This window comes from Barbatula barbatula (assembly GCF_947034865.1).
Source record: "Barbatula barbatula genome assembly, chromosome: 17".
NCBI lineage: Eukaryota > Metazoa > Chordata > Actinopteri > Cypriniformes > Nemacheilidae > Barbatula > Barbatula barbatula.
Window position 1 is genome coordinate 8,122,590 of NC_136780.1, and position 27,021 is coordinate 8,149,610.

General features: G+C 42.1%; 2 protein-coding genes across 2 annotated transcripts; one reads left to right on the forward strand and one right to left on the reverse strand.

Annotated features, from left to right (window-relative positions):
* The first annotated feature begins 11,842 nt into the window (after positions 1 to 11,842).
* On the forward strand, positions 11,843 to 19,299 carry fam131c (family with sequence similarity 131 member C). The gene is made up of 6 exons (XM_079477487.1): positions 11,843 to 12,119; positions 13,900 to 13,970; positions 14,235 to 14,325; positions 15,332 to 15,562; positions 16,133 to 16,231; positions 17,548 to 19,299. Exons 1-6 carry the CDS (start codon positions 12,089 to 12,091, stop codon positions 17,808 to 17,810), a joined length of 786 nt encoding a protein of 261 aa, XP_079333613.1. The 5' UTR covers positions 11,843 to 12,088; the 3' UTR covers positions 17,811 to 19,299.
* Positions 19,300 to 21,027: 1,728 nt separating this feature from the next.
* clcnk (chloride channel K) lies at positions 21,028 to 26,623 on the reverse strand (the record flags this gene model as incomplete). The annotated part of the gene is made up of 19 exons (XM_079478272.1): positions 21,028 to 21,066; positions 21,608 to 21,694; positions 21,795 to 21,875; positions 22,009 to 22,079; positions 22,961 to 23,094; positions 23,240 to 23,456; positions 23,588 to 23,677; positions 23,855 to 23,924; positions 24,000 to 24,164; positions 24,252 to 24,336; positions 24,434 to 24,535; positions 24,719 to 24,803; positions 25,088 to 25,213; positions 25,319 to 25,394; positions 25,483 to 25,560; positions 25,650 to 25,789; positions 25,937 to 26,065; positions 26,258 to 26,389; positions 26,467 to 26,623. 19 exons carry the CDS (start codon positions 26,621 to 26,623, stop codon positions 21,028 to 21,030), a joined length of 2,064 nt encoding a protein of 687 aa, XP_079334398.1.
* Positions 26,624 to 27,021: the final 398 nt, after the last annotated feature.

Consider the following 27,021-nt stretch of genomic DNA (forward strand, 5'->3'; position numbering starts at 1 on the left):
GCCTGCTATCCGTCCCCATACGTGAGCTGCTGCTGAGGTGGTCCTTGTATCTGGCACTGCTTAAGCAAGGGGCCGGGGAAATTGCTTCAACCCAATTTTGGATTAAAGCAATTTCCTTTTAGCTGAGCTTGAATAGTGTGTTGGAGGCAGTGGGTCATGCAGATGTACGCTGCTGGGCTTTGGATACTCACATTGTTGGTAAAAAGGAAACAATGGTGGACTATGTAGTCAAGAAGATGAGGTTTGAAACATTGTAAAAGCACCGCAGAACTATCATCTCACAGTTATATGTTGTGTGTATGTTCAGAAAAAAGATATTGTAAGTGGCCTTAATTGCTATTCGATATTAGATGGCTCGCTGGTCATTCTGTGATCAAATATATTTGGCAGTTGTTCCTGAAAGCCATTCTCATAAACTACTGGTTTCACCTTTCACAATACTTTGTAGTCTCTGTTCAACAAAATGGACAACGTAAACTCTGTTTAACTACTTTTATGGTTAGAAAGCCATGTAATAAGATTTATAAATAATTATTTCAAATTGTACATGCAATAGTTACAGCAAGCTGATTGCCCTGACAGAATGCATTGAGTTTATAGCGCGTACATCATCTTAAAGGGACAGTTCAGCCACAAATAAAAATCTGCCATCATTTACATCATCACTTAGGTTGTTACAAATCTGTGTAAATCTCCTTGTTCTGATTATCACAGAAAAAGTTATTTGGAAGAATGCTTGTAACCAAACAGTTCTTGGCCTCCATTGACTTCTTTGATCCACCTGATTCCTCAGGACAACATTTTTATAAATAAAAGCTAAACCTAAACCCAGACCAAACCCCAACCCTAACCATAATTTACCCCTAAAATCAGAGGGGAATTTTAAAAACAATGGTCTAGAAGCACCTACTGTAAATTGATTTCTGATATCTGATTGGTTGATTTAAATGTTGTCCCAGGATCAACATGATTCAACCCTAAGGACATCCTGCACTTGGCAAAATCAGGAGAGCCGACTTCTTTTGTGAAATTTACAAATAACTTTTTTCTACGGTAGTCAATGGAGGTACTTTTTGGTTACAAGCATTCTGTCAAATATCTTTCTCTGTGTTCATCAGTTCAAAGACATGTACACTTGGAACAATGACAGATTTTCATTGGTAAAAAAGATATGAAATGTCCCTTTAAATCCTACAGTCCTTCATTGCACAGTTTATATAAAATAAATGCTTTGTTGGTTTGTATCAAGTTTAGACAACTGCAAGGCGTCTCTTGAATTTTATTACATTTTTTGGTTACTATTATTTTAATGTATGATTTGAGTGTATTTCTGTGCATTAGAACCATCTGAATACAAACACCTTGTGTGCACACTGGGCCATAAATCACGTTTTTTCCACATTCTCATGTGGGCATCAGTTCCTGGTGATTCAGCACATTTGCCCTGGAGCATTTAAACAAGCAGACGCAATTTGAAGTTTTGTGTTACGTTAGGAAATTAACTGCAGTACAAATATTTTAGAGTAGAAGTATCAAACAGGAACAGGCAGAAAACACTGTTTCTTTATGGCATACAAGCACAGGACCAAACCTCCATCTTCAAAATGCACTGAGCCTTCGTAAACAATATCAAGCATTGGCACATTCGTATCATATCTCCAAATCTGTCTTTCATCATTCCCTTTGAAGCAGTCAAAGAATGTGTTGGGTTCCTTCCTCAACAGAGACAAGTGGGGGGTCACAGAGGATTTGCCAACAGCAGCAGGTGAGACTGGTAAGATTAGCTTTGTCTGAAGAGGTGTGAGAACAGACGACAGTGGGAGGGAGCAAACAGTAGTGGGAACCTGCTGAGCTGGTGGTGTGGAGTTGGGATGGGCCTTTACAATGTAAAACAGTGGACAAGAAAAGCATATCAGGTTTCTCTAAGCGGTGATGTAATGAAAGTATAAATAAATGATTGATTGATAATGACTTTTGACATGTGGGATATGATCTACTATCAATCAATGACACAGGATTTATGGGTTTGGTTATTAATTAAGAATGTGTTTTTTAAATTGCAGCACTGGCAATCCCCTATAATCACTGCATGGTTAATGATGAATTTGAAAGATGTGTTATTCATGTTTTAACATGTCAAGATAAAAAAGGCTACTCATCGAGTCATCGTATGCCACTGTGTTATTATGGTTGATATTATTATACCCATATCTCTATTTTTTTACGTTTTTCCACTTCCAAATTCGTTCCAAATAGATTATTCACACTAAATTATTTGAATAACCATTTCAATTTTATAATTAAAACCAAATTACTATTTTGTTTTAAAATAATTAAAAAATATATTTAGTTATTTTGAATAAGTCCTCTGACTCCATTGTTTAAAAAGCTAACCTTTATTTATTTGGTAAGCAGTGCATGTAATAACGGGATAAAGTACAGTTAGTCGGTCATTATCAGATCTTTGGGTTTATTTCTAATAATTACCGGATAACTGTACATTATGCTTTACATAAATATGTTGAAGTTATTGTAACGAAAACTAAGATTTCACAACTTCAAAAGAGGCTTTAAAGTTCCCTCAAAAAATCGGTCTGAACAAGTTTAACTTAATCCTTTTAAATATATATATATATATATTTGTATTTGTAATAAAAGCCAATCTGCCATAAATATTTGGATATATAAAACATAAAGCAGACTTGTGTTTTTCTAATGACTTTAGGCCAGTGATAAAAGCATTCAGTCCTGTCTCTCCTGGGGAATAACTACTGACACACTCATAAAAATGGATTATTGCTTTAGTCACGTTATTTATGGTAACAGAGATCTATAAACTGAACAGAGACACAGAGCAGCAGTTCGCTAAACTAAATAAATTCACAGTGTATTCTTCCCATGTGTGCTTCTCTCGTGTGCTACAGGTTTTGGAAATGTTGGAAAAGTGAGGGACTGGAGATTAGATTGACAAATCCCACGGGAAGGAAGAGGGATTATTCCCCATGAATCTATTTGAACAAAACATGTTAATTACAGAAACTCATTGTCAATATCTTTGAAAAAACCTTTTGTGTTTGTGAATCTGTTAGTTTATTGGTTTTCATTTAAGCATGTTTAGTTGTTTATAGCTAAAGTGGTTAAGAATAGAGAACCAAACTGAACATGATTATTTTGAATTCGGTTTATAATATAGGCATACAGAATAATTTAAATGGAAGCATTCTTTCCTTACAATGATCTTATTGTGGAGAAGAATCAACATTATCCACTAAAATATAAATAAAAAGCTGTTTGCCTATAACTATGGTAACCGTATATTACAGTTTTTCTCCATTGGTTTGGCTCATTTCTTGAAACAGAAATTAAGTTTCAAGTTTCAATTAAGATGGTATCATCCATAACACAGGAAATATCTTATCTTGATTAACACGACTTTATTTAATAAACAAGCTTAATGAAGGCATGGGTTTATCAATCATATATAACTGATAGCAGCTTCAATTTTTATTTTTATTTATAACCCAGTGTAAATCACAGCATCTCTTAGGAGCAGCTGGAATACATTGAAATTAATTCACCCATGTGACTTCTCACAGAATTGTAATTTTTGAGTATACATTTACATTTAAATGTATGCATTTGGCAGACACTTTTATCCAAAGCAGCTTACATTGGATTATACTATACATTGTATATTTGTATGATTTATAGTATGATTTATAATCTTTACATCTCATTTACACAAAATTAAAATACCAATACTTAATACTTCTGGGATGTTTTCGTTGACAGTTGTTGTGTGTGTAAAATAATGGTGCCATAGAATAACAATTTTTTTGCTGAATGATCCTTTAAAGGGACACCTCATCATTTACTCACCTTCGAGAAATCTGTATAAATGTCTTTGTTCTAATAAACATGAAGAAAGATATTTGGGAGAATGCGTATAACAGATTTTGCCCCCATTGACTACCATAGTAGAAAAAAATACAATGGTAGTCAAAAGTGCCCCAGAACTGTTTGCTGTCCTACATTCTTCAAAATGTCTTCTTTTGTGTTCAACAGAACAAAAAAATTGTTTCCTACTATGGGGGGCAAAATCTGTCTGGTTATAAGCCTTCTTCTAGATACCTTTCTCTGCGTTCTTGGAACAACTCGAAGGTGAGTAAATGATGATTTTTGGGTGAACTATCCATTTAACATCAGAAAACCAGAATTGCAAAAGCCAGGATCAAGTGACTTTAAACTAACAATTGTATTTCACTTCGCCCACCTGGATTGGACCTTCGTGAAGTGCTGCTCACTTTAATTTGGGATGACTAGCATCCCCCTCCCACAAGGTATTCCCCTCTCTGTTCTCTTAGAATAGGCAGTAATAATATGTTACGCTAGTTTTCCATGCAATGATAAAGTTAAGAAATAGATCCGGTGTGTATGTAGGGAAATTTGTGGGAATAGGAAGCAAGGCTTGTTAAATGAATACGAAACGTCTCGGTTACGTCTGTAACCTCGGTTCCCTGATGGAGGGAACGAGACGTTGTGAGAGACTGACTGGGGTTTGATCTTGAGAACCTACCTTCTCCGAGATAATTAATTAATAAAACGCCAATGGGCTTGGCGAATGGCACGCGCACGCAAGTCTCCGCCCCGTGCATACGGGTATAAAGGAAGATGGCGGCGGTCATTCACTCACCCTTTGTACTGAGGAACCTGAGAGGGCACTCCCGTTCACTGCAGTGATTCGGTGCAGCGTTGTGGCATGAAGTCACAACGTCTCGTTCCCTCCATCAGGGAACCGAGGTTACAGACGTAACCGAGACGTTCCCCTTCAGTCGGTCTCTCGACGTTGTGAGAGACTGACTGGGGATCAATCTTAAACGCCACAGCGCTTGCACCGATATCACGACCTCTAGCGGAGCGACCCTGACTGGGCTAGCGAGTCCCAGAGTGCTACCGCGAGACGTAATCTTCCAGTCATATAGTATTGGTCATACCGAGAAGCCTCTACTGACGGCCTCACGGACAGTGGCGTACGCCTCTAGTAGCGAGGAGCTGTCCGGAGCCGAACACTGGGGAAACACTGCTCTCCTCTTAGAAGAGTGTGCTACGGAGGCCACATCCTACCCGGAGGGGAGGTACATGTGGAGACATGACATGGTCTCCCCGGCGGGGAGAACAACATGCGGAACGGTGTTAGCCCGAATAGGGGGACAATCCAGGTGGGATTACCACCGGCGGGGAGGTCACAGATTCACCAATCGGGAAATCCTGAGTGAGGAATTCAACACACGGGACGACCCAAAGGGGAGTCACTACGTATGGGGCACTAGTCCTAATACAGGGGTCTGCCTGAGCAGGGATGACTCTACCTGTAACGGACCTGGTTCTAACAGACGGCTCCGCCCGGTCTGTTACCAAGTGCAATGCTTAGTGATGGATGGAATGCCTATACTTCGCCCGAGAGGGGAAAGTAGGTAGGCTACAATAGCGCACTAGTCTCACCTGGTGAGGGGAGAAGGCGCTTTCGCAGGCGTACGCCCAAACCAGGAGCCCACCCTAAACGTTGGCGGCGTTTAAGGGATGTGCTGCAACTGGTTCCACGTGGAGATTGTAAAATCTCGTGAAGGTACTGGGCGTAGCCCAACCCGCAGTTCTACAAATGTCTGCCAGAGAGGCGCCCTGTGCCAGTGCCCACGAGTGGAGTGGGCTCTCACTGCCAGCGGGCACGGCGATCCTGGGATTGGTACCCAGTGCGCCACTTCTGTTTGGAGACAGCCCCCCCCGGGTGCCGTCTCCCAGAACAGACAAAGAGCTGCTCAGAGCTTCTGAGGCTCTGTGTGCGGTCCAGACCGAGGCGCAGCGCGCGTACTGGACACAACACATAGAAAGGTTGGGTCTTCCTCTCCGGAGGGGAGCGCCTGCAGGTTCACCACCTGGTCCCGGAAGGGAGTAGTGGGAAGCTTGGGCACGTCGTCGGGATAGGATCTCAGGACCACGTGAGAATTACCGATCCCGAGTTCCAGGCACCTTTGGGACACAGAGAATGCCTGTAGGTCCCCCACCCTCTTGATGGAGGTGAGCGCCACAAAGAGTGCATCTTTCATCCGACTGAGGAAGATTGGCAATACTTAGGGGCTCACCAGGGCCGTACCAAGGCCCTGTAGGACCACATTAGGGTCCCAAGAGGGTACGGAGCGCGGCCAGGGTGGACACACCCCTCTCGCGCTCCTGAGGAACCTGGTGACCAGGTTGTGCTGACGGGGATACTTACCTGCGGGTCAGCACTGATCCGATCAGGCAACTCCGCGGGTTCTCCTCCCGGGGAGAACACCAGGACAATTGGCGCCACTTATAAGCGTATGACCGCCTAGAGGCGGGGCTCTAGCCTGTAAGACAGTCTCCCGGACCGCTAACGGGCAAGCCCTCGTCCCGTCCAGGGGCCAGGCATGGAGGTTCCAGAGGCCTGCGTTGGGATGCCACAACGTGCCCTTCCCCTGCAACGGAAGGTCCTTGTCAGGGGAATGGGCCAGGGGGGGCTGTCGTCAGATCTACCAGATCCGAGAGCCAGGTCTGGTTGGGCCAGTATGGCACCACTCACCAGAACCTGATGGCCCTTTCTCTGACCTTGCACAGGACCTGTGCAAGGAGGCTCACTGGGGGGAAGGCGTACTTCCGCTTGTCCCGCGGCCAGCTGTGTGCTAGGGCATCCGTGCCGAGGGGACCCTCGGTCTGGGAATACCATAGCGGGTAATGGGTGGAGTCCGGGGAGGCAACAGGTCCACCTGTGCCTGCCGAACCGCTTCCCACATGAGCCGGGCTGCACGGGGATGGAGTCGCCACTCTCCGTGGGGAGTACACTGTCGAGAGAGCGCATCGGCTGTCTGGTTCAGGTTGCCCAGAAGAAACGTGGCCCGCAGGGATTCACCTGCTGACTCCCAAGGAGGAGGCGTCGGGCGAGTTGTGATAACTGCGGTGAGCGTATGCCGCCTTGCGATTGATGTACGCTACGGCAGTCGTGCTGTCCAACCGGACTAGCACGTGTTTGTCCTGCACGAGGGGCTGGAGCCTCCTCAGTGCCAGAAGGACTGCCAACAACTCTAGGCAGTTGATATGCCAACGCAGTCGGGGACCTGTCCACCGACCCGATACTGTGTGCCCACTTGCACACCGCACCCCACCCTTGCAGGGAGGCGTCTGTCGTTCCCACGACACGCCTCGAAACCTGTCCGAGCGGGACCCCCGCTCGGAGAAAAGGTCAAGTCTGACCAGGGTAAGACAGTGCGAAGGCACTGAGGCGTTACCGTAATCCGCCTGGTGCCGGCGTGCCACGCCGTCCAGGGAACCCGACTCTGTAGCCAGTGCTGAAGCGGCCGCATGTGCATCAACCCGAGAGGGTTTACCCCCGTCGAGGACGGCATGTGCCCCAGGAGCCTCTGAAAATTCTTCAGCGGCGTCGAGGGATTCTGACTGATCAACCTCAGACAACGCAGCACTGACTGTGCACGCTCGTTGGTGAGACGTGCTGACATACGGACAGAGTCTAGTTCCATACCGAGGTAAGAGGTGCTCTGCGCGGGGGAGAGCTTGCTCTTCTCCTGGTTGACCCGGAGGCCTAGACGGTCTAGGTGCCGAAGCACAAGGTCCCTGTGCGTGCACAACACATCTCGCGAGTGTGCCAAGATAAGCCAGTCGTCAAGATAGTTTAGCACTCGCACGCCTTGCTCCCTGACAGGAGCTAAGGCAGCCTCCACTTGTTTGAAAAAACACGTGGAGACAGGGCCAGACCGAATGGCAGGACCCTGTACTGATACGCCCTTCCCTCGAACGCGAACCGTAGAAACGGCCGGTGTCGGGGGAGAATAGAGACGTGAAAGTACCCGTCCTTCAGGTCGATCGCCACGAACCAATCCTGGTGACGTACCGAGACCAGGATGCGCCTCTGCGTCAGCACTCTGAACGGCAGCTTGTGCAGGTGCTTGTTCAGGTGCCGCAGATCCAAAAATGGGCCGCAGCCCCCCGCCCTTTTTTGGGCACGATGAAGTATGTAAAACTCGTACGACATCTCGGTTATAGGGACGGGTTCGACCGCACCCTTCGCCAGAAGGGCGGCGACCTCCTGCCGAAGTACGGAAGCATTCTCTCCTCGCCCCGAGGTGTACAGAATGCCACGAAACTTGGGGGGGCACCTGGCGAATTGGATCGAGTAACCGAGACGGACCGTCCTCTCTATCCAGTGTGACGGGCTGGTGCGCTACCAAGCGCCCAAGAACCGTGACAACGGGACCAGAAGGACAATCTGCCTCACCGTGCCGGGGGAGGCTGGTTCGGTGGCTGACAGTACGGTCACCTCGCACAGGGGGGACCCCCAGGGAGGTTGACGGCTCTGTATGTTTACCTGCTTCAGGCGGCCCAACGCAATGTCCGGAGGAGATTGCGGTCGGCGGCCCGATCCATCCCATACACCGTCTGGACGAGAGTGTTGTGGAGGAAAACCCAGGGGAGATTTGTCTCTTTGAGAGTATGTGGGCGCCGGACCCTGAAAAGGGCCCAGACTCGATGGAACGCGGCAGGCAGCGTCCTTTTCCGATCCGGCATTGGAAAGGCCAGGATTCGGGCCCAGTAAAATCTCCCCCTGGTTCGTCCCGTCAGGGCCGCTTAAAGAACCTCTTGGCGGGCTGCTGACGGGGAACAGATGCCCTCTTCCGCGGGGGTCCACCTCTGGTGGGTCGTCCTCTGGGAGGTTCCTTAACCGGAGGGCCGCCGCGGGAGGGCAGGGCTGCTGGGAACCAGACTGTGCCCGAGACCATGCCGACCTGTTGGCGGGCACGTTGGCGCGTGGCAGGATCTGTTCGATCGCCTCAGTCTGCCAGACCGCGGAGAACTGCCGTCCTCCACGGTATCACCAAGCAGCCCTGCTTGCGAGATGGGCGCATCCAGAACCGACGTTCTGGGCGCCGCTCACCTGCGCAAGACTAAGCCACAGATGCCTCTCTTGGACCACCATTGTGGACATCGACCGACCCAGTGCACGTGCCGTGGCCTTCGTCGCTCGTAGCGCGCGGTCTGTGGCAGTACGTAGCTCTCATACGAGTTGGGTCGAACTTCCCGCCGTCCAAATCCTTCAGGACTTACCTGAAAAACCCGGAGGACCGCCATGGCGTGGAGAGCGGAGGCGGTTCGTCCAGCAGCACTGCAAGTCTTCGACGAGTGTCGAAGAGCTTACGTGCTCTGGACGGGAGTCTAGGTCGAGCCCCCCCAAGTGGCAGCTGTCTGCGGGCACAAGTGGCCCGCGACTGCACGCTCCACGCGGGGAACGTCAACATAGACTCTAGCCGCCCCACCAACCAGGGAAGTCACAGCCACAGAGCCCTCCGGCCTGAAACGCGCCAAAAGGAGCGCATTCCAGGACTTGGCGAGCTCGTCATGCACCTCCGGGAAAAATGGTAACGGAGCGGGGCGTGGCTTTTGACCACGCCCCCGAAACCGCGCATCTAGCCGCGAGCGTTCCGGCGAGGATGTTGTTACACCCTGCAACCCGATGCACGCGGCTGCCCGGGAAAGCATGGCCGACATCTTAGCCTGAGTCTCCTCCAGAGCTCTCTTCCGCATCCGATGCCAGCAGGCAGCTGTCCGACGCAGCGACAGAGATAGCGTCATCATCCGTGTGCGAAGTCTTACCACTATGAGACGGCCGTCTGCCGCTCGTAGGGGACGAACCAGGTGAGCGTGAAGGGGTATAGATGGTCCGCGAGCGTGAAGCTGACGGAGCGACATCTATCACGTCCCTAAATCACCCCCGCCGCTCGCCAAAGCGGTCAACCTCGCCGAAACGGCAGCTGAACACGCCTGGGAAACAGACGGGGTGGTGGCAGCGCTCGAAAGAACGTAGCCAACCGTGACCGCAACACCCTGATTGCTATGTCCGCACACACGGGACATTGCATCAGTGAAAACCTGCCACAGCATGCTTGAGCCCCAAGCAAGTGACACAGGAATCATGGCCGTCAGACTCCGGGATGAGTCTGTAGCACCCAAGGATACAGCTACGAAACATGCTCGTAGCCGGAGGGACTTACCTCTTAAGGTCTGTAGCCTTCTGCCGAAACGCCCAGGGGAAGTCCACCGAAAGGAGAAGTCCGCTGCTCCGCGTCATAAATCCAGCAGGTTTTTCTCGAAGTCGAGTATCGCGTGTAGCATCAGCAAACACACAGGTTCCGAAGAACAAAGGATGAGTGAATGACCGCCGCCATCTTCCTTTATACCCGTATGCACGGGGCGGAGACTGGCGTGCGCGTGCCATTCGCCAAGCCCATTGGCGTTTTATTAATTAATTATCTCGGAGAAGGTAGGTTCTCAAGATCAAACCCCAGTCAGTCTCTCACAACGTCGAGAGACCGACTGAAGGGGAAATGTATTTGTCTCAGATCAGTATCAGTTATACACATTTTTTACATTTTAAAGTTTAACAAGTTGTACATTACGCTCAATTAAAAGTCACTTTGTTCAGATGAACTAAAATGTTGTGATGATTTTAAATCCAATTACCACAGGGTGTCAGGCTTTCCAAGCCAATTACTTCCGCTCTTGAGACAACTATAGGCCTACCCGATTTGTAGGCAACTTGACTTATGGTTCATTTGTTGCAGAGGTAAGCAAGAGAAGTTGAACAAACCGTAAAGTTTCTACCTACCTACAGACAATGCAGCACATTTATTGTACTTGCATAATCTAAATAAAACCATGTTGTCATTAATACTTTCTAAATTTCGTTAGATTAAAAAACGCTCATCACGAAAATGTAAGTGAAGTGAACATTATTTTAATTGACTAAAAATCATTGACTTCGACTTGCAGGGCAGGAGCAAAAAATGTCCCATGTGCAAGAACTTGACTGAGGGTGACGTCAGTAAAACAATGTGAACAATGTTTGCTTTTACTGGATTACAGGTTGACAAAAGACAACGTGAAAAGAATCTCGTTTTGAAGCCACAAGTTCAGACTTGTGAGCTTGTCTTTCTGCTCGTTTTGAGGGTGAACCATTTTCCTAAACATTATGTAGACTACAAAAATGTAAAAACAACCCGTGAACTCTTTATTTTATTACAGGAAATGGACTAGTTATGCTACAATCGACCTACTAATACCAAATGATTTAGATAATAAAAATCATACCATAGGGCCAGCTTACAAGTAACCAAAATGTTTTGCTTTGCTTGGCAATGAATCTATACATAATAAAGCTGATTTTCACACCCTTTAAATTCATTAAAGTAACATAAAATAATAGGATAAAACAGATAATAGGAGTTACACTTAGCGTTAAATCATGTTAAGCTACGGTTTATCTTAACAGATAAAAGATACATTTCGTTAATAATGTCAGTTCCAAACCACAATTATTTTGATCCATGTGCTGTGCATCTTTACTGTAGTCCCACTAGAGAGCAGCAGAAAGCTAAAGTCTTTACATGTTTACATATGAGCTGATAGCAAATCTTGATTTAATTCCTCAAAGATTGTTTAACAATGCCCTTAAAATTTCAGCCGCATTGCACAACTCGACCAGAATGTATGTAATCACACACGTTTATTATCTAACATTATTTTCTCTCTTTTGTCATCGGTCAATCGGCTTTGTTCCCTGACATTTTCGGGTGATTACACACTTACTTCACCCATTTAACCTCAATGAAAGGTGGTGTTTTCAGTATTCAGAAGGTGTTGAAGTTGCGGTGTTAAGGTACAGAAAGAGAACAGAAGGGGAGGAGAAAAAAGGACATGAAGGGGAGGGACTCTACGCAGACAGTCAATGTGCTGATTTCCCCACTTGCTCTCTCTCCTCACTTCCATCCCCACTTGTGAAACGGTGCTTCACTGTACAGATGGACACCAAAGCTTCTTTTATCCTTCATTTGGACCAATCTTTTCCTTCTGACTTTCTCCTCCTCTTTCATTTAGTTGGCTCGCTCAGTCTGTTCCATACCCCCCTCTCTCAGGCACACTCTCTCTCTCTCTGTTGTTGTTAATATTCCCCCGTCGCCCCACTTTACCTCAGCATGGTGAACAGATAACTGCTTAGCTGTTGAACATGGGCTCCTGCCTCTGCAAAGGTCACCAAGGTCAGTCTCGTCCTAATTGTCCTTTGAGTTTATCTGTCTCTGGGTCTTATGCGAGTCTCGTTCTCTTTGCGTCCTGTGTCCATCATCTTACCTGTCAGTCTGTTCAATCCACACGTCTGTTATCTCCACCACGCAGAGCATTTCCCTAAGAGCTCCATAATGAACCGATGTGTACAATGTTCACAGTATATTGTTAAGTGTATTATTTAGACTGCAAAATGTGAATGTATTTACAGTTGCGACTGGTATGAATAGTAACAGATTGTAGAATTGTTTTGAATCCTTCGTGTTTGAGATAGATAAGTGTGATAACATGCAGGATTTTCTCTGTGAGCCGAACAAGTACATTGGTATAATATTGGGAATTTTATTGTGGTGCCCACCTTTTTATTGGCTATATTTCGGGGGGGGGGGATGCTCAGATCATGTTAAGATTAAACAGGAATCGATGCAGCCTTGATTCAGAAGCTCAAACTGTTGTCTTGTTTTCTAGAACCTGCCAGAATGAGAAAGATATATCATTTTTCTATTCTCTTTACACATGTTGTTCCAAATCTGTATACATTTTTTAGTTCTGACAATCAAAGAAAAATATATTTGTAAGATTGCTTGTAAACAAACAGTTCTTGGCCACCTTTAACTATCATAGTAGGAAAATTTACTTCATGAATTTCTTTGTTCTGTTGAACATTAAGGGGAGGTTTAGCGGACAGGGATTATCTTAAACCAGGCCTTAATTTAATGAGGAAAATTGAGTAGTCTTAACAATCATGCCTTACTAAAAACATTACTTTTTTCATTACTACATTTTGAGACAACACAAAGGCAATGATGTATTTTAATATATGTCAGTGCAAGCTGTTTTCAGCTCTTAGTTTTATTTAGTCTAGGGCTAGTCAAATCCCTGTCTGGGAAACTGCCCCTTAAGATGATATTTTGAAGAATGTAGGAAAGGAAACTGTTCTTTGACTACTTTTGTAATTTTTACTACTGTGGTGGTCAATGGTTTCCTAGAACTATTTGGTAACAAGCATTCTTCCAAATATATTTCTCTGTGTTCATCAGAACAAAGACATTTATGCAAGTTTGAAACAACATGAAGGTAAGTAAATGATGACAGAATCTTTATTTTTGTGCGAACTGTCCCTTTAAGGTAAGAGAGGACCTTTAATCCTCAAGGTGTTCTCTCAGGAAATACCACGCAACAGGGTTGCAGTCAAGTGGATGATGTGTAAATCCCATGGAGCGGGGCAGTGTTTTTTTTGTATGTTCTCCATGCACGGGTGAGAAGGTTCAGGGACGCTGTAGCGAAGACGAAACATTGCGTGCTAAACGCCAGGTTCAAAATTTATATATAATGCAGGTGTGCCATAGATTAAGTTTCTGTAATGAATGGGAGGTGGGTTTTACGCGGGTGACATGTGACTATGTAAAGGTCACAAGTTGTCATTTGATACTTATTAACAAAATGTCCATATATAATGTTGGCTATGAAGCTCCACAGATTAGCTGTTCTCTTTGAGGGCTCACCTCAATGAGATGCGGCCCGTGACGAAAATGTGTTCTCGTGCACCGGGGATCCCCAGGGTGGTGTTGTCAAGACAATCTCTTGTTGCTATGGAAACGCAAGAGCAACAGGAATGAGTCCCATTCGTCCACTCCAGTTCAAACTCAGAAGGGCACATTAGCACATGCAAACAAATAATGCACTTCTATATATCATTGTGGAAATATATATTTATAACTAAACAGTAACAGCAGCATTGATGTGCATCTACAGAGCTTCAAGGTGGACAGCAACACCCCATGGAAGAGCTTCACTCTCACAACGAGGGACAGCCTATTTTTAAGGTACATTTATGACACAAATCACTTATGCTTGTTAATAATCATGAACTATTCAAAAATATATAGAAGTTTTTCTGACAGTCTATAAAAATGTATCCATTTTAAAGATCCACAAGAAAGATTTCACACTCGGAGGATGTGCAAGAGTTACCAAAAGCATCTTGTTAGGCGTAATTAGCGCCTATGATTCACCGCCTTGCTTGGATATGTGATGTTTTAAAGCTTGTATTCAGTATATAAGGCTATATCTCTTGCCGTTTCATTCAGGATAACCATCAGTCCTACAACGGGGCTATGTCAGATAAAAAGAGCAGCACTGGGTATGACATCGGAGAACTAGCCACATCTTCTCTGCTGGGTGAGGAACACAGACCATGTTAGACACAGCTTGTGTTGTTTTGCTACGTTTTTGTTATCATTCAGAATCATTCATCTGAATGAAGTGCAGTCAACCTCTAAGCAAACCTGCTAATATAATTTCCCTCTGCTTGCATATCTCATTTATGAACATCTCTCTCTCTCTCTCTCTTTCCCGTACAGTGCATCTTAACCACCTGTTTTCTTTTCCTCCTGTTTTTAAGCTCCACTCCACGCCCACTCTCTTCAGGAAGTTAATTACTTAGACTGTGTTATGGGTTTTTAATCTTTTTGGTTTAATTATAAATGCAGTCGCCTGCCAATGAAATATGAGTTCAAATGAAAGACTAGCGAATCTATGATTAACCAAAATGCTTATTTTTTACATTTTATCTAACAAATTTGGATAAAATGAAGCTCTTGGGGAGGGTGAAGCTATTAAAAAGCTACTTTAAAAAACTGGTCACATGGATGGCAGCACATCAGTAATAAATAAGTTGGTGCTTTCTTTGCTCTTGGTGGTTTTGATGATTTGGAGAGAAGCTTAACATCTCTTATTTTTTGTGCCAATTTATTCAAGATTTATTCAGTTGTTATTTCCTTTTCACACTAGCAATACGTAAGTAGGGACTTTCTATAATAACAATGAAATGCACATATTGTGCCTACACTCTAAAAATGGTTGGGTTGACCCATTGGGTAAAAAATGCACATTTTCTTGGTTCATTTAACCAAACAGTTGGGTTTTAATCCTTTTTTTAACCATGGGATAAAAATAATACAGCACTTTATGTGTACGGGGAAATAATGTTTTTGCAAAATTTTCTTTGTTTTTGACTTCTTTGTGCTGATTTGAAAAGAAGTTCAATGTCCCTTAATGTTTGTGCCAAATTATCTAGATCCAACAATATCACATCTCTCTTTTGAACAGCACATTTTCATCTCTTTCCATGTTTTCTTTTCTTTCATTTGATTTGCACCCATGCTAATTGCTCTGATCTCCTTAGGTCTGCTGGCAACCATTAAGGACCACATCACTAAGCCCACTGCGATGGCCCAGGGCCGGGTCGCCCATCTGATTGAGTGGAAGAGTTGGGGAGGGGAGGCGTCTGGAGGAGGATGGTGTGGCTGGAGCAGAGATGGAGGGGGCTGGGGAGGTGTCGGAGCGGCACTGCAGGAGGACGAACAGCTCTACTCTCATCTAACTGATGAAATCAAGGAAGCTCGATTTGCTGCAGGTAGAACAACCTTTTTATAGGCCTATTTAACATAGAAATTGAATCCCTCAAACATTTGTGCTGCATTAAGATCACACAATGCACTTTGAAAAATGTGCCTTATTAATCTAATGCAACAAGCTATTGATGTAGGTTAGCATCAATCCCCATTTGTCTGTTTACAATGTCTGCTATTGTGTGTTTCTTGGTATTGTGCTGACACTTTGGTTACTATAGCAACTCATGTACATACAACAGATACTTAATGCATGCAAACATATCTGATAGCAACAATTGTAAAATAAAAGAACACTCACATCTGCATTACAAAAACATGGTTATATTGACAGTTAAAACCTGTCTGTTTGTTGGTTGTTAAAATGGTTGCCTAAACACATGATGTAAATTCAACGTATATATGTTTACTCAATACATTTTTTGTTGAGTTGACTAAACTCATTGTGTTGACTTATATTTGTAAGTTGAATTAACTTAATTTTAAGGAGGGGTAACATTTGTAAAAGGTGAAACAACAGTTTTTTTACAGTTGAATCTCTCCGGTCTTAAAGATTTGTGCTGTTTCTTTCACAGGCGTGGCAGAACAGTTTGCGCTAGCAGAAGCAGCGATGAATGCCTGGTCCACAGGGGACGTTGAAAGTCAATTGACAACCAGCACAATCCCATTACAAGGTAGGAAGGCACCAAAAAGCATGGACTCAAAGTTCCAATTCCACGATAGACGTAATTATGCTAAAAATAATCAATACAATAAAATCAATAGGCTGGTGTGCTAAACCAGAAAAAACACAGTTGCATGGCTTAAGCAGCAGAAATCTGATGGAAAATTTGAATACAATATTCAAATATACAAGATTTTAAGGTGATGCTCCAGAGCTTGCTGGTCATAAATGCTGGAATGAAATTCATGGTTGTATGATAATATGGGGAAGGTAATCATATCGCAATTATTCACAAAAATCTGTCACATGAAGAATACCGCCATAGGCTCTGGAAAAACAAATATTTTGTCTATTGACTTTCAACAAAAGTGAACCTCAGGAGTGACATAAAATAATCCAACAGCAATGTGAAAGACTGACAGCATGACAAGACACATGAAAACTGTGATAAATTTATTTTTGTGATATAAATAATATATATTAGATTTTTTCTAAATACATGTACATATTACTGTTGCTTTAAAATAAATATGAGCTTTTCATTCTAATATTTTTTCATTCTAACATTTTAAAGGTTCATGTGAAATATGAACTTTTCAGTACTGTTTTCTTTGCAGTATTTGAGGTTTGAAAAACTACAGAGCATTATCTGCTATTTTAATCCTGTTCTGCAAATAGAAAATATTTGTATTTGAAATTTGGGAGGAATATTGTTAGTAGTTCATCATTTGACCTAAACACATGACTTTATATAGAAAGGTCAGAAAAACTGAAGATGGTTTTTAAAATGTCCTCTTTAAGTTTTTCCGTGGCTGTACATACATTGAATATGTGTTTGTTTATGTTGTATGTTTTTTGTAATATAGATATTATATTCCCATTCTCATCGCAAACAGACATGCACAAGTTAAATCATACTCACCATTTAGTTAATCTTGCTGTTTACCAGCCTGTGTGAAAACTGTTATTTCATTACAAGAGAATGATAGCCCTTTTACAGTAATAGGCACAGAATAATGATAAATGGCCTAGGCAGATGAGCCAGGTGCAAAATGAATGACAACATTATACTCTCATATTGATGAGCCTCATATCCGGGTGTATTCATAAAAGACTGAAATGTTTCTGTTGTGAGAATGTGTTGGGGACAGAATGACTCATAGTTCGAGCACATCAGTCTTTGTTAATCTTGTACTTAATGGACATCGTCATTTATAATACAATTTTCATTCTGTCAGAGGATTTTCATTCTAGAGAAAGATGTTCTTTGTGCCTGAGGTCGTTTTAATTCCTGCTCTCGTAATGATGTTGATGATGTCTTCGCAGACCCCGAGGGCCTCTATCTTTCTCAGTTCCTGTTGGATGGAGGGAGTCTTGGTGTTCCTCAGCACTTATACAGGATGCATATGGAAGCTAATGATGAAACCAGCTCATTGGCTCCTTCTCAGCCCCCAAAGTCTCATTCCCTCAGCTATTCAACGATGGACACAGAGTGTCCTACACAACAGCACAGAATCTCCCTGTCAGAAGGAAGCGTGCGACACGCGGACAGCATTTCTCTATCTGAGGATGAGGTGTTTTATAACTGACTGCTGGTGACGGGAAGGGTCAGCATTTTGTCTATTGTTTGTGTTTGGCGATGCGAGAGAGAGAGAGACGGTATGAAGTTACGCGTAACGAGGTTATCGCTTTACCGTTAACCTACGTAAGAGCCGCCGTTGAGCGTCTTCAAACGAACAATGAATGCAGGGATCGATGTTCACAAGTTCATGCTAATTCCATATCACATGACCTTTTTGCAGATGAAACCCTCTCTGTTTTCAGTAATGATGATTGGATTTTAAGTAACAGGGTCACGCTATTAACACATCTTGACACCTATTTACAGCATCCGTTCAACACTGCTAGACCATCAAAAAGAAGAGGATGCCTATTCTCTTCTGCTATGTGCTACAGACTGAGGATGAGAGAGCCAAAATAAACAGGCTTTCATCTCCCAGATACAGCACAGACATTTCTGCCAGTGTATTTCTACCAAAAGCAACTCAATGAGGCTACAGGGTGAATAGAAATCTTTTGTAAGGACTTGGGAAGATGGAAATTATTTATGCCTTTGAGTACAGCTGCAGTTATTTATTGGGTCTGTGGGATTTTAAGGATTTTGCTAAATCTAATTATAGAGATTTTGAGTGTAAAATATGTGACACACATCAAATGCCCAGACACACAGCTGCGGAAAAAAATGACATTTCTAGATGTATTGTCATTCAAATGTCTGTTGAATTGAAAAAAATCAAACCTTGTGAGTGACAAAGTGATCCAAAAGCAATGTGAAAGACACATGAAAACTGTGAGACAAATCGCGTAAACATTTTTTTAACCTTTTCTAAATACATGTACAAATATTACTGTTGTATTGCTTAAAAGTGAAATGAATATGAACTTTTATTCTTTGCTGTATTTGAGGTCTGACAAAATACGCATCATCTTTTCTGTTATTTTGACCAATTTCTGCAAATAAATGCAAATAGAAACAATATTTTTATTTTAGATTTGGGAGAAATATTTTCAGTAGTTCACAGAATTGACCAAAAAGGATAATTTTACCTAAACACACAGGCTACCTAGAAAGTTTTTTCCGCAGCTGTATATTTGCTGAAGTGTGTAATTTCAGAGCTACCAGTGTCACAAAATATAATTTCCTGTAAACTCCCATCGGTTGTACAAACTCATGTCATCGGTTGAGCTGATGTTGAGCTGGTCGGAATGCTCAGAGCCACAGTGTTTACACTTTTTTCAGAAAAATCAACCTTCAAATGGCATACTTTGTCGAATCGACGAAATGTTTTAACATACAAAATTACACACTTCAGCTTTTAAAGGGGTGTAGTCACACTTGCCACAGATACACACACATGTACAGTAGCCTATATGTAGAACTGAATCAAAAGTATTACCACAGCTGCCTTTGAGTAACTTGCCTTCATGTTGTGGTAATGATTGTGTCAACCTGTCATATTTGTGAAAGGTCCTTTGTAAGTGTAAATTATGATTTCATCTTTAAAAGGATCTCAAATCTATATTGCTGCGGAAAATGCTTGCTGACGAGAAAATTCATCTGCGTTCATGAGACTGTTCTGTAGGACACAAAAGCGGGATAGGTGGAACAACAATTTATCTTCTCTCCGTAATTAGCCCTATTCACACTCCACTAACAAAGATAGGTGTCGGAGAGAGAGAGAGAGAGAGAGAGAGAGAGATAGGTCGATAGAGAGAGGGATAGAGAGAGGGATAGAGAGAGGAATTATTCTAATAGATACAGAGTCAGAAAGAGAAGAGGATAGCTGAGTGTTGGGAGTGTTATCATGCTTTAGGGTCTTTTAATAGAAGTTTACACAGTGTGATCTTATTGTGGTGCCAGATAATGTACATGGCTGCTTCTGTGCTTTGGGGAAGGTTTGAAGTAGGATTTAATTTTGTAGATAGAGGCTCCGGGGTGGTGAGCAGAATCAAAATGGTGTTTATAACTGGAATTAAATTTCAACTAAATATATTAAGGAGACGTGCATTGAGAATTTAAATAAATTCTTCTAAAACCTCTTCTGGGGAACAAGCAGTGGGTGTTTGACACATACACAGAATGAGGATAATACAGAGAAAAAGAAGACATTTTTTATGGCTGAGATATCAAACAATGGTATTTTGTTACTCAAGCCTTTGTTCAGACCTGCTCTTTTATTCCAGTCTTGGTCAGAAATGCCGCGAGAGGTTAGAACAAGATAGTCCACTACATTCAGACGCAAGACATATGTGATATTATGTACAGTCAAACCAAACATTATTCAGACACCTTCAACATTTCTCACATAATTACTGTTCATTCGCTTAAGTTTAGAAAATGGTAATAAAATTAGACAAGAACTCAAGAGTTAAACTGTCAGAACGAAGTCATCTTGATAACGTCAGATTACTTTGATAGAAGGGTATGTAATGGATTAGGTTGAATTGCTGTCAGCTGTTAAATTTAAGTACACAATTTGATGATACCAATTTAGGGAAACCGATCACCAAGCAATGCTTCATTTTGTTCAGTCTGTGGTGTAAAAAGGCCGCATTAGCAATTAAAGAAAAACACTTAAGCAAAACATGGTCAGGTCAAAGGGTCTGAATAATTTGGTCCCAATATGTATAAAGATGTATAAAGATTTTTTGGGTATGATATGACACAGTTTACTTTATTTTGCTATCCTCACTTACATAAATTAACTACAGTGTCCTGCACCCACTAAAAAATATAAAAAATGTATCTGGTGTCTGAATCATTTTAATTTAAAAAAATTGACAGTATGAAATAAGGCAGGTTTTAGAGATGGTCAGTGTCGTTTATAATGTAATCACTATAGCTCATGGTGTCAGAACAGTTGGGTTCAACCAATTAAGCAAACATGGCCTAAAACTGTCAACGATAAAGAGAAATTCTTATTGACTTGGCTAAACAACACAATCTGTGAATGCAACTGTAATCTACATCAAAATGTACCTCCTTTCACTGCACACAATGACCAATGACTATGTGCAGTGAATATGACATATTTAGGAAAATGCACTAGCAAGGTGTTGCTATTAAGTATTTTGTAGAAAATCTTCTGGGGAGTTTAGCACTTTCTCGTGATTTTACCATGAATAATTATTGCTTGATCTCCATATAATAATGCAAGTAAAATCACCACCAAATGAAACATTACGCATAATTAAGTGGGAAGTACATCAATGCCTGTTCTAACATTTGGGCTTCTCATCCATGCATTAGACCTCCTTTGTCATCTCTTCGATAATTTTCTTCATCTGGAAGAAGAAATGTAGTGTTAAAAAATATTTTGGACGTTTTCATACAGTCCATTAAAACAGCATAACCATTGTGTGCATGCATTGCTTCTGTTCTCCTGAAACCTTGTATCAGGAGGGTTTATTTTTCTTGATTTGTTTTTGTTGCCATGAATCATTATTGGTTACCTATTATGTTTGTCACTGGGTTCTGCAAATATAAAAAGTATTTAATGTGCCTGTGAACTTTGACAACACATAATTTAATGATTTTAAAAGTACAGAGTTATTTATAAATAGCTTTCCTGTAGCTCAGTGGTAAGAGCGTGGCACTAACAACGCCAAGGTTGTGGGTTTGATCCCAAGGGATTGCACATACTCAGCAACAAATGTGTAGGATAATGCAATGTAAGTCGCTTTGGATAAAAGCACCTGCCAAATGCATAAATGTAAGTGTATTTCCCTTTTCTAAAAAACAGCAATTTGGACATCTGAAGTTTCGGAAGGACAGTAACAATATTTTTGTCTGTGTACATGTATGTCTGTGTAAGCTGGCTATCACCTCGTTCCGTGTGAGGACACCACACAGCCGCCCATTCTCCGTTACAAACAAACACCTCTCGCCCGTCATGTTCATGATACAATGGGCCTGACAGAACATACACAAACATGTCGAATCACATCTGCACAAACCATAAACATTGTGTGATCCAGTCTATGTGTTAATCCGGTTTATTTTCACACTGCACCTGCTTTACTGTGCATTCTGGGGTCAGTTGTAGTCTGACAGGTTGAATAGCACATGCTTCTTCTAACTGTTTACACAACCCCTGCAAGCAAAATGATTTAGCGATGTTGAGAAGCCAGCTTAATACAAATCCATTCATTATTTCTTCATTACCAATGTCTTCAGTACATTTGCACAATTCTTGTTGTGACTCAGCAAATAATAGGTTTAATTACCTCATCTTTATGCTCATACAGAAAGTCCCCCAGCAATGATCTGCTGACTGTGCCCAGGAGAGTGAGAGATTCTGGCAGACAAGAGAGAAACTAGATTACATTGCAAACTCAAGCTTCTGAGTATTAGTCCCATTTCATTCAACAGTTCTATGTATTGAATCATTATCTGTAGATTCCCTTCTCGGCTGTTTCTTCAGTCATCATTACAGAATCATTTGACATTTGGCCTTTTCAATAGCTCTCGCTCTGCTTTGTCAAGCACCGAAATGAGCTGTAGAGGAACTTTTATAAAAGTCAAGAGATTAAATTGTGGTGCTGCACTAATGATGTGGAAGATGAGTGCTCAACAATAAATATGGCCCAGTATTGTGAGATTCATAAGGACACACGTCCAGCCGACACTTAAAAATAGCTCGGTTCATGTGTTTACTCTGCCTGTTGTGACAACCGGCCGGCGTCTTGTTTGGTGAACGATCATCAGTGCAGAAGGTAATTATAAAAATTCAGAAAAGTCATCTTATTTATTTAGTTTATATGCATTTATTTAGTTTATTGTTAATATTCTTCTTTAACAGGAAAGTCGGGTTAAACACATCTTTTACAATTATTTTATTGAATAATATTTTGAATAATATTGTTAAATAAAATATTTACACATTTTATTTACTTATTTATTATTATTCATTGTTTGATTTATTTTGTTAATTTTATTTATTTATTTTATTTAGTGTATTTATTTATTTAAATGGTATTTTTATTTGTTGAATACAAAATATTAGTTCTTGATAAACCCCATTATGTTTCAGATTTTATTTAGAAAATATAGACTTTTTGCTTTTTGTTAATTGTAATGACATTTAATTTCTCATTTTTCATTTACGGCCAGTGAACATGTTAGGCCAGCAGATCAAATCGTAATTTTTTAACCCTGAAATTCACACATCATACTCACCACGAGAGTCCACAACAGGGAATTCGGTCTCCGTGTTAACGTTTAATATTTTCTGCACACTTGTCAGTCCTTCAGCACTCTCCAGCACTACACCTGCTGGGATCTCAAACTGCTTGATCTGAACCGAGGCCAACCTGCAGGGAAGCGTTCATGATGAAATCAATACACTATCCAGCCATCAATGCCTTTGTGACTCCCCCAGAATCTTTTAGGTCTTAATTCAGTCAAAGTTACATTTCCAGCCACAACCTGATGGCAACAAGTGAACAGTTTACTCACTTTGGACAAGCCCGGATGAGAGATGGCAAGTGTGGGAGCTTTTTAATAAGGGATATGCCATCGTAGAAAGATGGACGATGCTTAGCTCGAGCCACCATGTTGGATATCAATGTGGCAACCAACGCAGGGACAGCATGAGTGCACTGGCCGGTCATCTCTATAGCCAATAAGGCAGGAGAGAGCGTTTGTGTTACAGCCCCAGAGTAAGCTGCTGCTCCTACACACACACACACACACACACCAAAATAGAACCCCATCAATATATTTAAATAGATCTTATCATCTGAGTCAGCCTGCAGTATTGATAATCTTCATGCAGTAAGTTGGCAGGTTAATTCGTTTGTTTACCTGCTAAAGCGTAGCCCCCCGGGTTTATCAGAAGCTTTGCTGAGAAAACATAGGCAGACACCTCACCCACAAAACGCCCAACAGCAGCACCTAGACAACACATCTGTTTATTTTATAAATTGAAAATGACTTTGTTACAAAAACAAAATTTTGGAAAATGCTATTGATTTTGGATTACTGAAGACATTTGAAGAACAATATATTTTTATTTTAACCTATGATGGTTGTCATTATAAGACTTACATGAGTTGACTTTATTTGACCTACCATAAATAAACACTGGCATGAAGTAACCAGCAGGTAAAGGCAACGTACACGCCACAACCAACAGCCCAACCTTAACCAACAATAAAGTTGTTAAAAATGAAGTCAGGAAAACCAATAAAGTTATTTCATGTTCATTTAATTTCACCTTAGTAAGAATAAACATTCCCAGTGTTTTGAAGTAACTTCCATCTGGTGGGTTCCATGCCTGCCAGAATGTGTTCTGGGGCTCAGGCAGCCCTGTGGAATTCTGGGAAATATTGTACCACGATGTGGCATCTAACAGGGAAGAAAGCAGCTGCTTCATTGTGAGCTAAGGAAACAAAGTCACATTTATGGTAAACGAAGCTGTAGAAAAAAATGTCATTATACTGCCAGTATTCCTGAAAAGGATCCTCACCTCAGCAGCTATGAAACGTCCTGTCGAGTGATAAAACGTAAAGCAGGCGAGAAGAAATGCCACGATGGCTGAATATATAGCTTTTCTAGATAAATATAGAAACGTAAGCCAGCATGAGGACATAGCAGCAGTTACCCTGAACAACAAATTTCTAGTATGACATGAGTCTTTCTGATGCTCACTCTGTTGCCAAAAGTCTGCTGATGGGTTTGTTTGTCTTAACAAACCGCAGAGCCCAGCGATGACAGTATAAGTAAAAACAGCAGATAAAACCACAGATCAGCCTGAATCAGAGGAAACAAAGAAACTAATACAAACAACAAAATTATGCGCACCGTACACTATTCATCATGGACAGACTTACAATAAAAAGCACATAAAATTTTGTTTTGCATGACATTGATTGTTGGGATTGATGGACAGTTCCATAATTGTGTTTAATTGTAACTTTTAACCTGAAAACTCACCCAACTAAAGCAAAGAGAAATATTTCAAATGGCTGGAAAGGCAACTCAGCTGGATAGCTGGTTTTAAACAGGGCCTGGATGGTTTCTGTTGAGAAAATGATTTTATAATTTATTCACCCTCATCTCATTCCAAACCTGTGACTTACTAAAGACCATTAGACCTAAACAACATTGTCCCCTTTGACTTCCATTGTATGAGCACAAAACCACTGATACATTCCTTAAAATATATTATTTTGTAAACAGTTTTTAAACAACACGTGGGAGAATACATAATGACAGAATATTTATTTTTGTGTAAACACTCCACTTAAGGTAAAACTGACACCATCCATCAGGGGGCGCTCTAGGTAGTGTAAACAGTCTCACCTTGATCTCTGCTACACACAGAAAGCAATCTGAAGGTTATTGCTCCACAAGCCGCTGCAAAGAAGCAGGGACAGTAATCTCTGATTGAATAATGAGACCCCATCACCTCTATACTGAACAAAACCCCTAAAAAATAAGATATCAGTGAGGAAAAAACTGATGGACTGATGCCATTATATGACATGCTTCTTCATAGTGCTGAAAGAAACCAAGGTATTTATATCAACTGACCACTGATTGGAGCCCCAAAACAGCTTGCCACGCCCACTGCTGATGCCACAATCAGCATTTCTCCTTTAGATACGTTCTGCCAGACAGAGATTAATAAAAATCATTAGCATAAGTAATATACAATTTCCTCCCTGTCCGCAGTTTGCTGCATGGTTTACGTGTACCTGCTTTCCACCACGACAGGAAACATGCAGGCGATTCATGAACGCACCCACCATGGTGGATAAGTGGACAAAGGGACCCTATTGAGATGAAAGGTCAATATATTCAGAATGTTGGTTTACCCATTCAGCTCATACAGCCCTCATTTGCGTATAAAACAAGTCCATACCACTTTGCCAAGAAACACAGTGCTGCCCGCGGCGAGCGTGCAGGTCAAGCCAACCACTTTAGCAAACAAATTGGAAAGGGACAGGTAATCTGGCATGTCCATCCCTAAGAGAATAGCTCTCACCTCAGGAACACCAGAACCTGAGGGATCGGGAGCAAGACATAAATGACCAAACTCGAATTGAACAAACTTGACTTGTCAAAACCAACGCAGGAAGGATGACAGAATTTTATTTTTTGAAGGTGAACAATCCCACAATAAAAGCAAGATGTCTCTGATGGGTTGACCTGCAGAGGATGGGCAGATGCTGTGTGAAAATCCGGTGGATAAAGCACAGAGGCAGGCAGGGTACAGCGTCCAGCAGAGGAACTGCAGCAGGTGGTGACCCTTAAGACAACCGTACAGCCACTGGTGAGCTAATAAGAGTCAATGACACAGGCTTGGGATCATCAGTGTGTTATAAAAGCTAGTGAGCATGAGGTGAGTCTGCTTTTGACAGACCTTGACCTACACGGCTGCTAACATGCTTCAGACAACAGTTAACTTTCCTAACTGCATTTATGTCTTTTATTATTATGTACATTTTGGATTGTTGTGGAGCGGCTTACCGTTCAGCACCTTGGCCACAGTCATATCCATGAAGAAACTTATTAGAGCAGTAAGCATCCCTAAAAGGGCATAACAATACCACTCCATACTAGCCAAAGAGACCATCGTCTTCTTCACACACAGCACACAGTCTGCACAAATTCAAAGCACATCGATTGCAGTTGTTTGGTATAATTTGTGTTGATTTCACTGAAATAATCCACCTCACCTCTGATCCGTGACCGCCCTTGTTTCCATGGTTTCCACTGGTGCTTGTCAGAGCTGATTAGCTTTTCCTCCGAGTTATCTGCGTCTGTCTTATCTTGATGTGTGCTCTGTTCTTCATTTGTATCAGGACGCTTCACGTCAACGCAAATCTGATCCATTGCCTGTAAATCTAATGTAAATAATGAGAGAGTGACCTTTGAAATTTTATTTTAATTTCTCAAAATAAAGTTTAAAAAGAGCTCACCTGTCAGCATGTGCACTCCACATGAAAGACGTTGAGGTCAGTATCAGATCCCAATCCACCGTCACCATGGCGTCACTAAATGTAGCATGAATGGAAAATTAAGCTTTAACTTATTTATGGTGCTTGTCCTTGACAGCTTCGCCTCTGGGCATCCACTGAATTGGAACAATTTGAGATTGAAGTTTCCTTATTTGTTTTTCTTTCTTTTTGATCTTGCGAATGTTAGACGGAGCTCCTTTGGCCTTTTGGAGCTTTTAATTAGGTGGCTGATAAAACGACCTGCTGCGGATCTTTGGTGCAATGGCATTTCAT

Bases quoted from the DNA above. Each gene is read 5' to 3' on its own strand.
- fam131c (XM_079477487.1), top strand. From the start codon at position 12,089: ATGGGCTCCTGCCTCTGCAAAGGTCACCAAG. The intron at 12,120-13,899 runs GTCAGTCTCGTC...GTGCATCTACAG, and splicing joins CCTCTGCAAAGGTCACCAAG to AGCTTCAAGGTGGACAGCAA. The intron at 16,232-17,547 runs GTAGGAAGGCAC...ATGTCTTCGCAG, and splicing joins CAGCACAATCCCATTACAAG to ACCCCGAGGGCCTCTATCTT.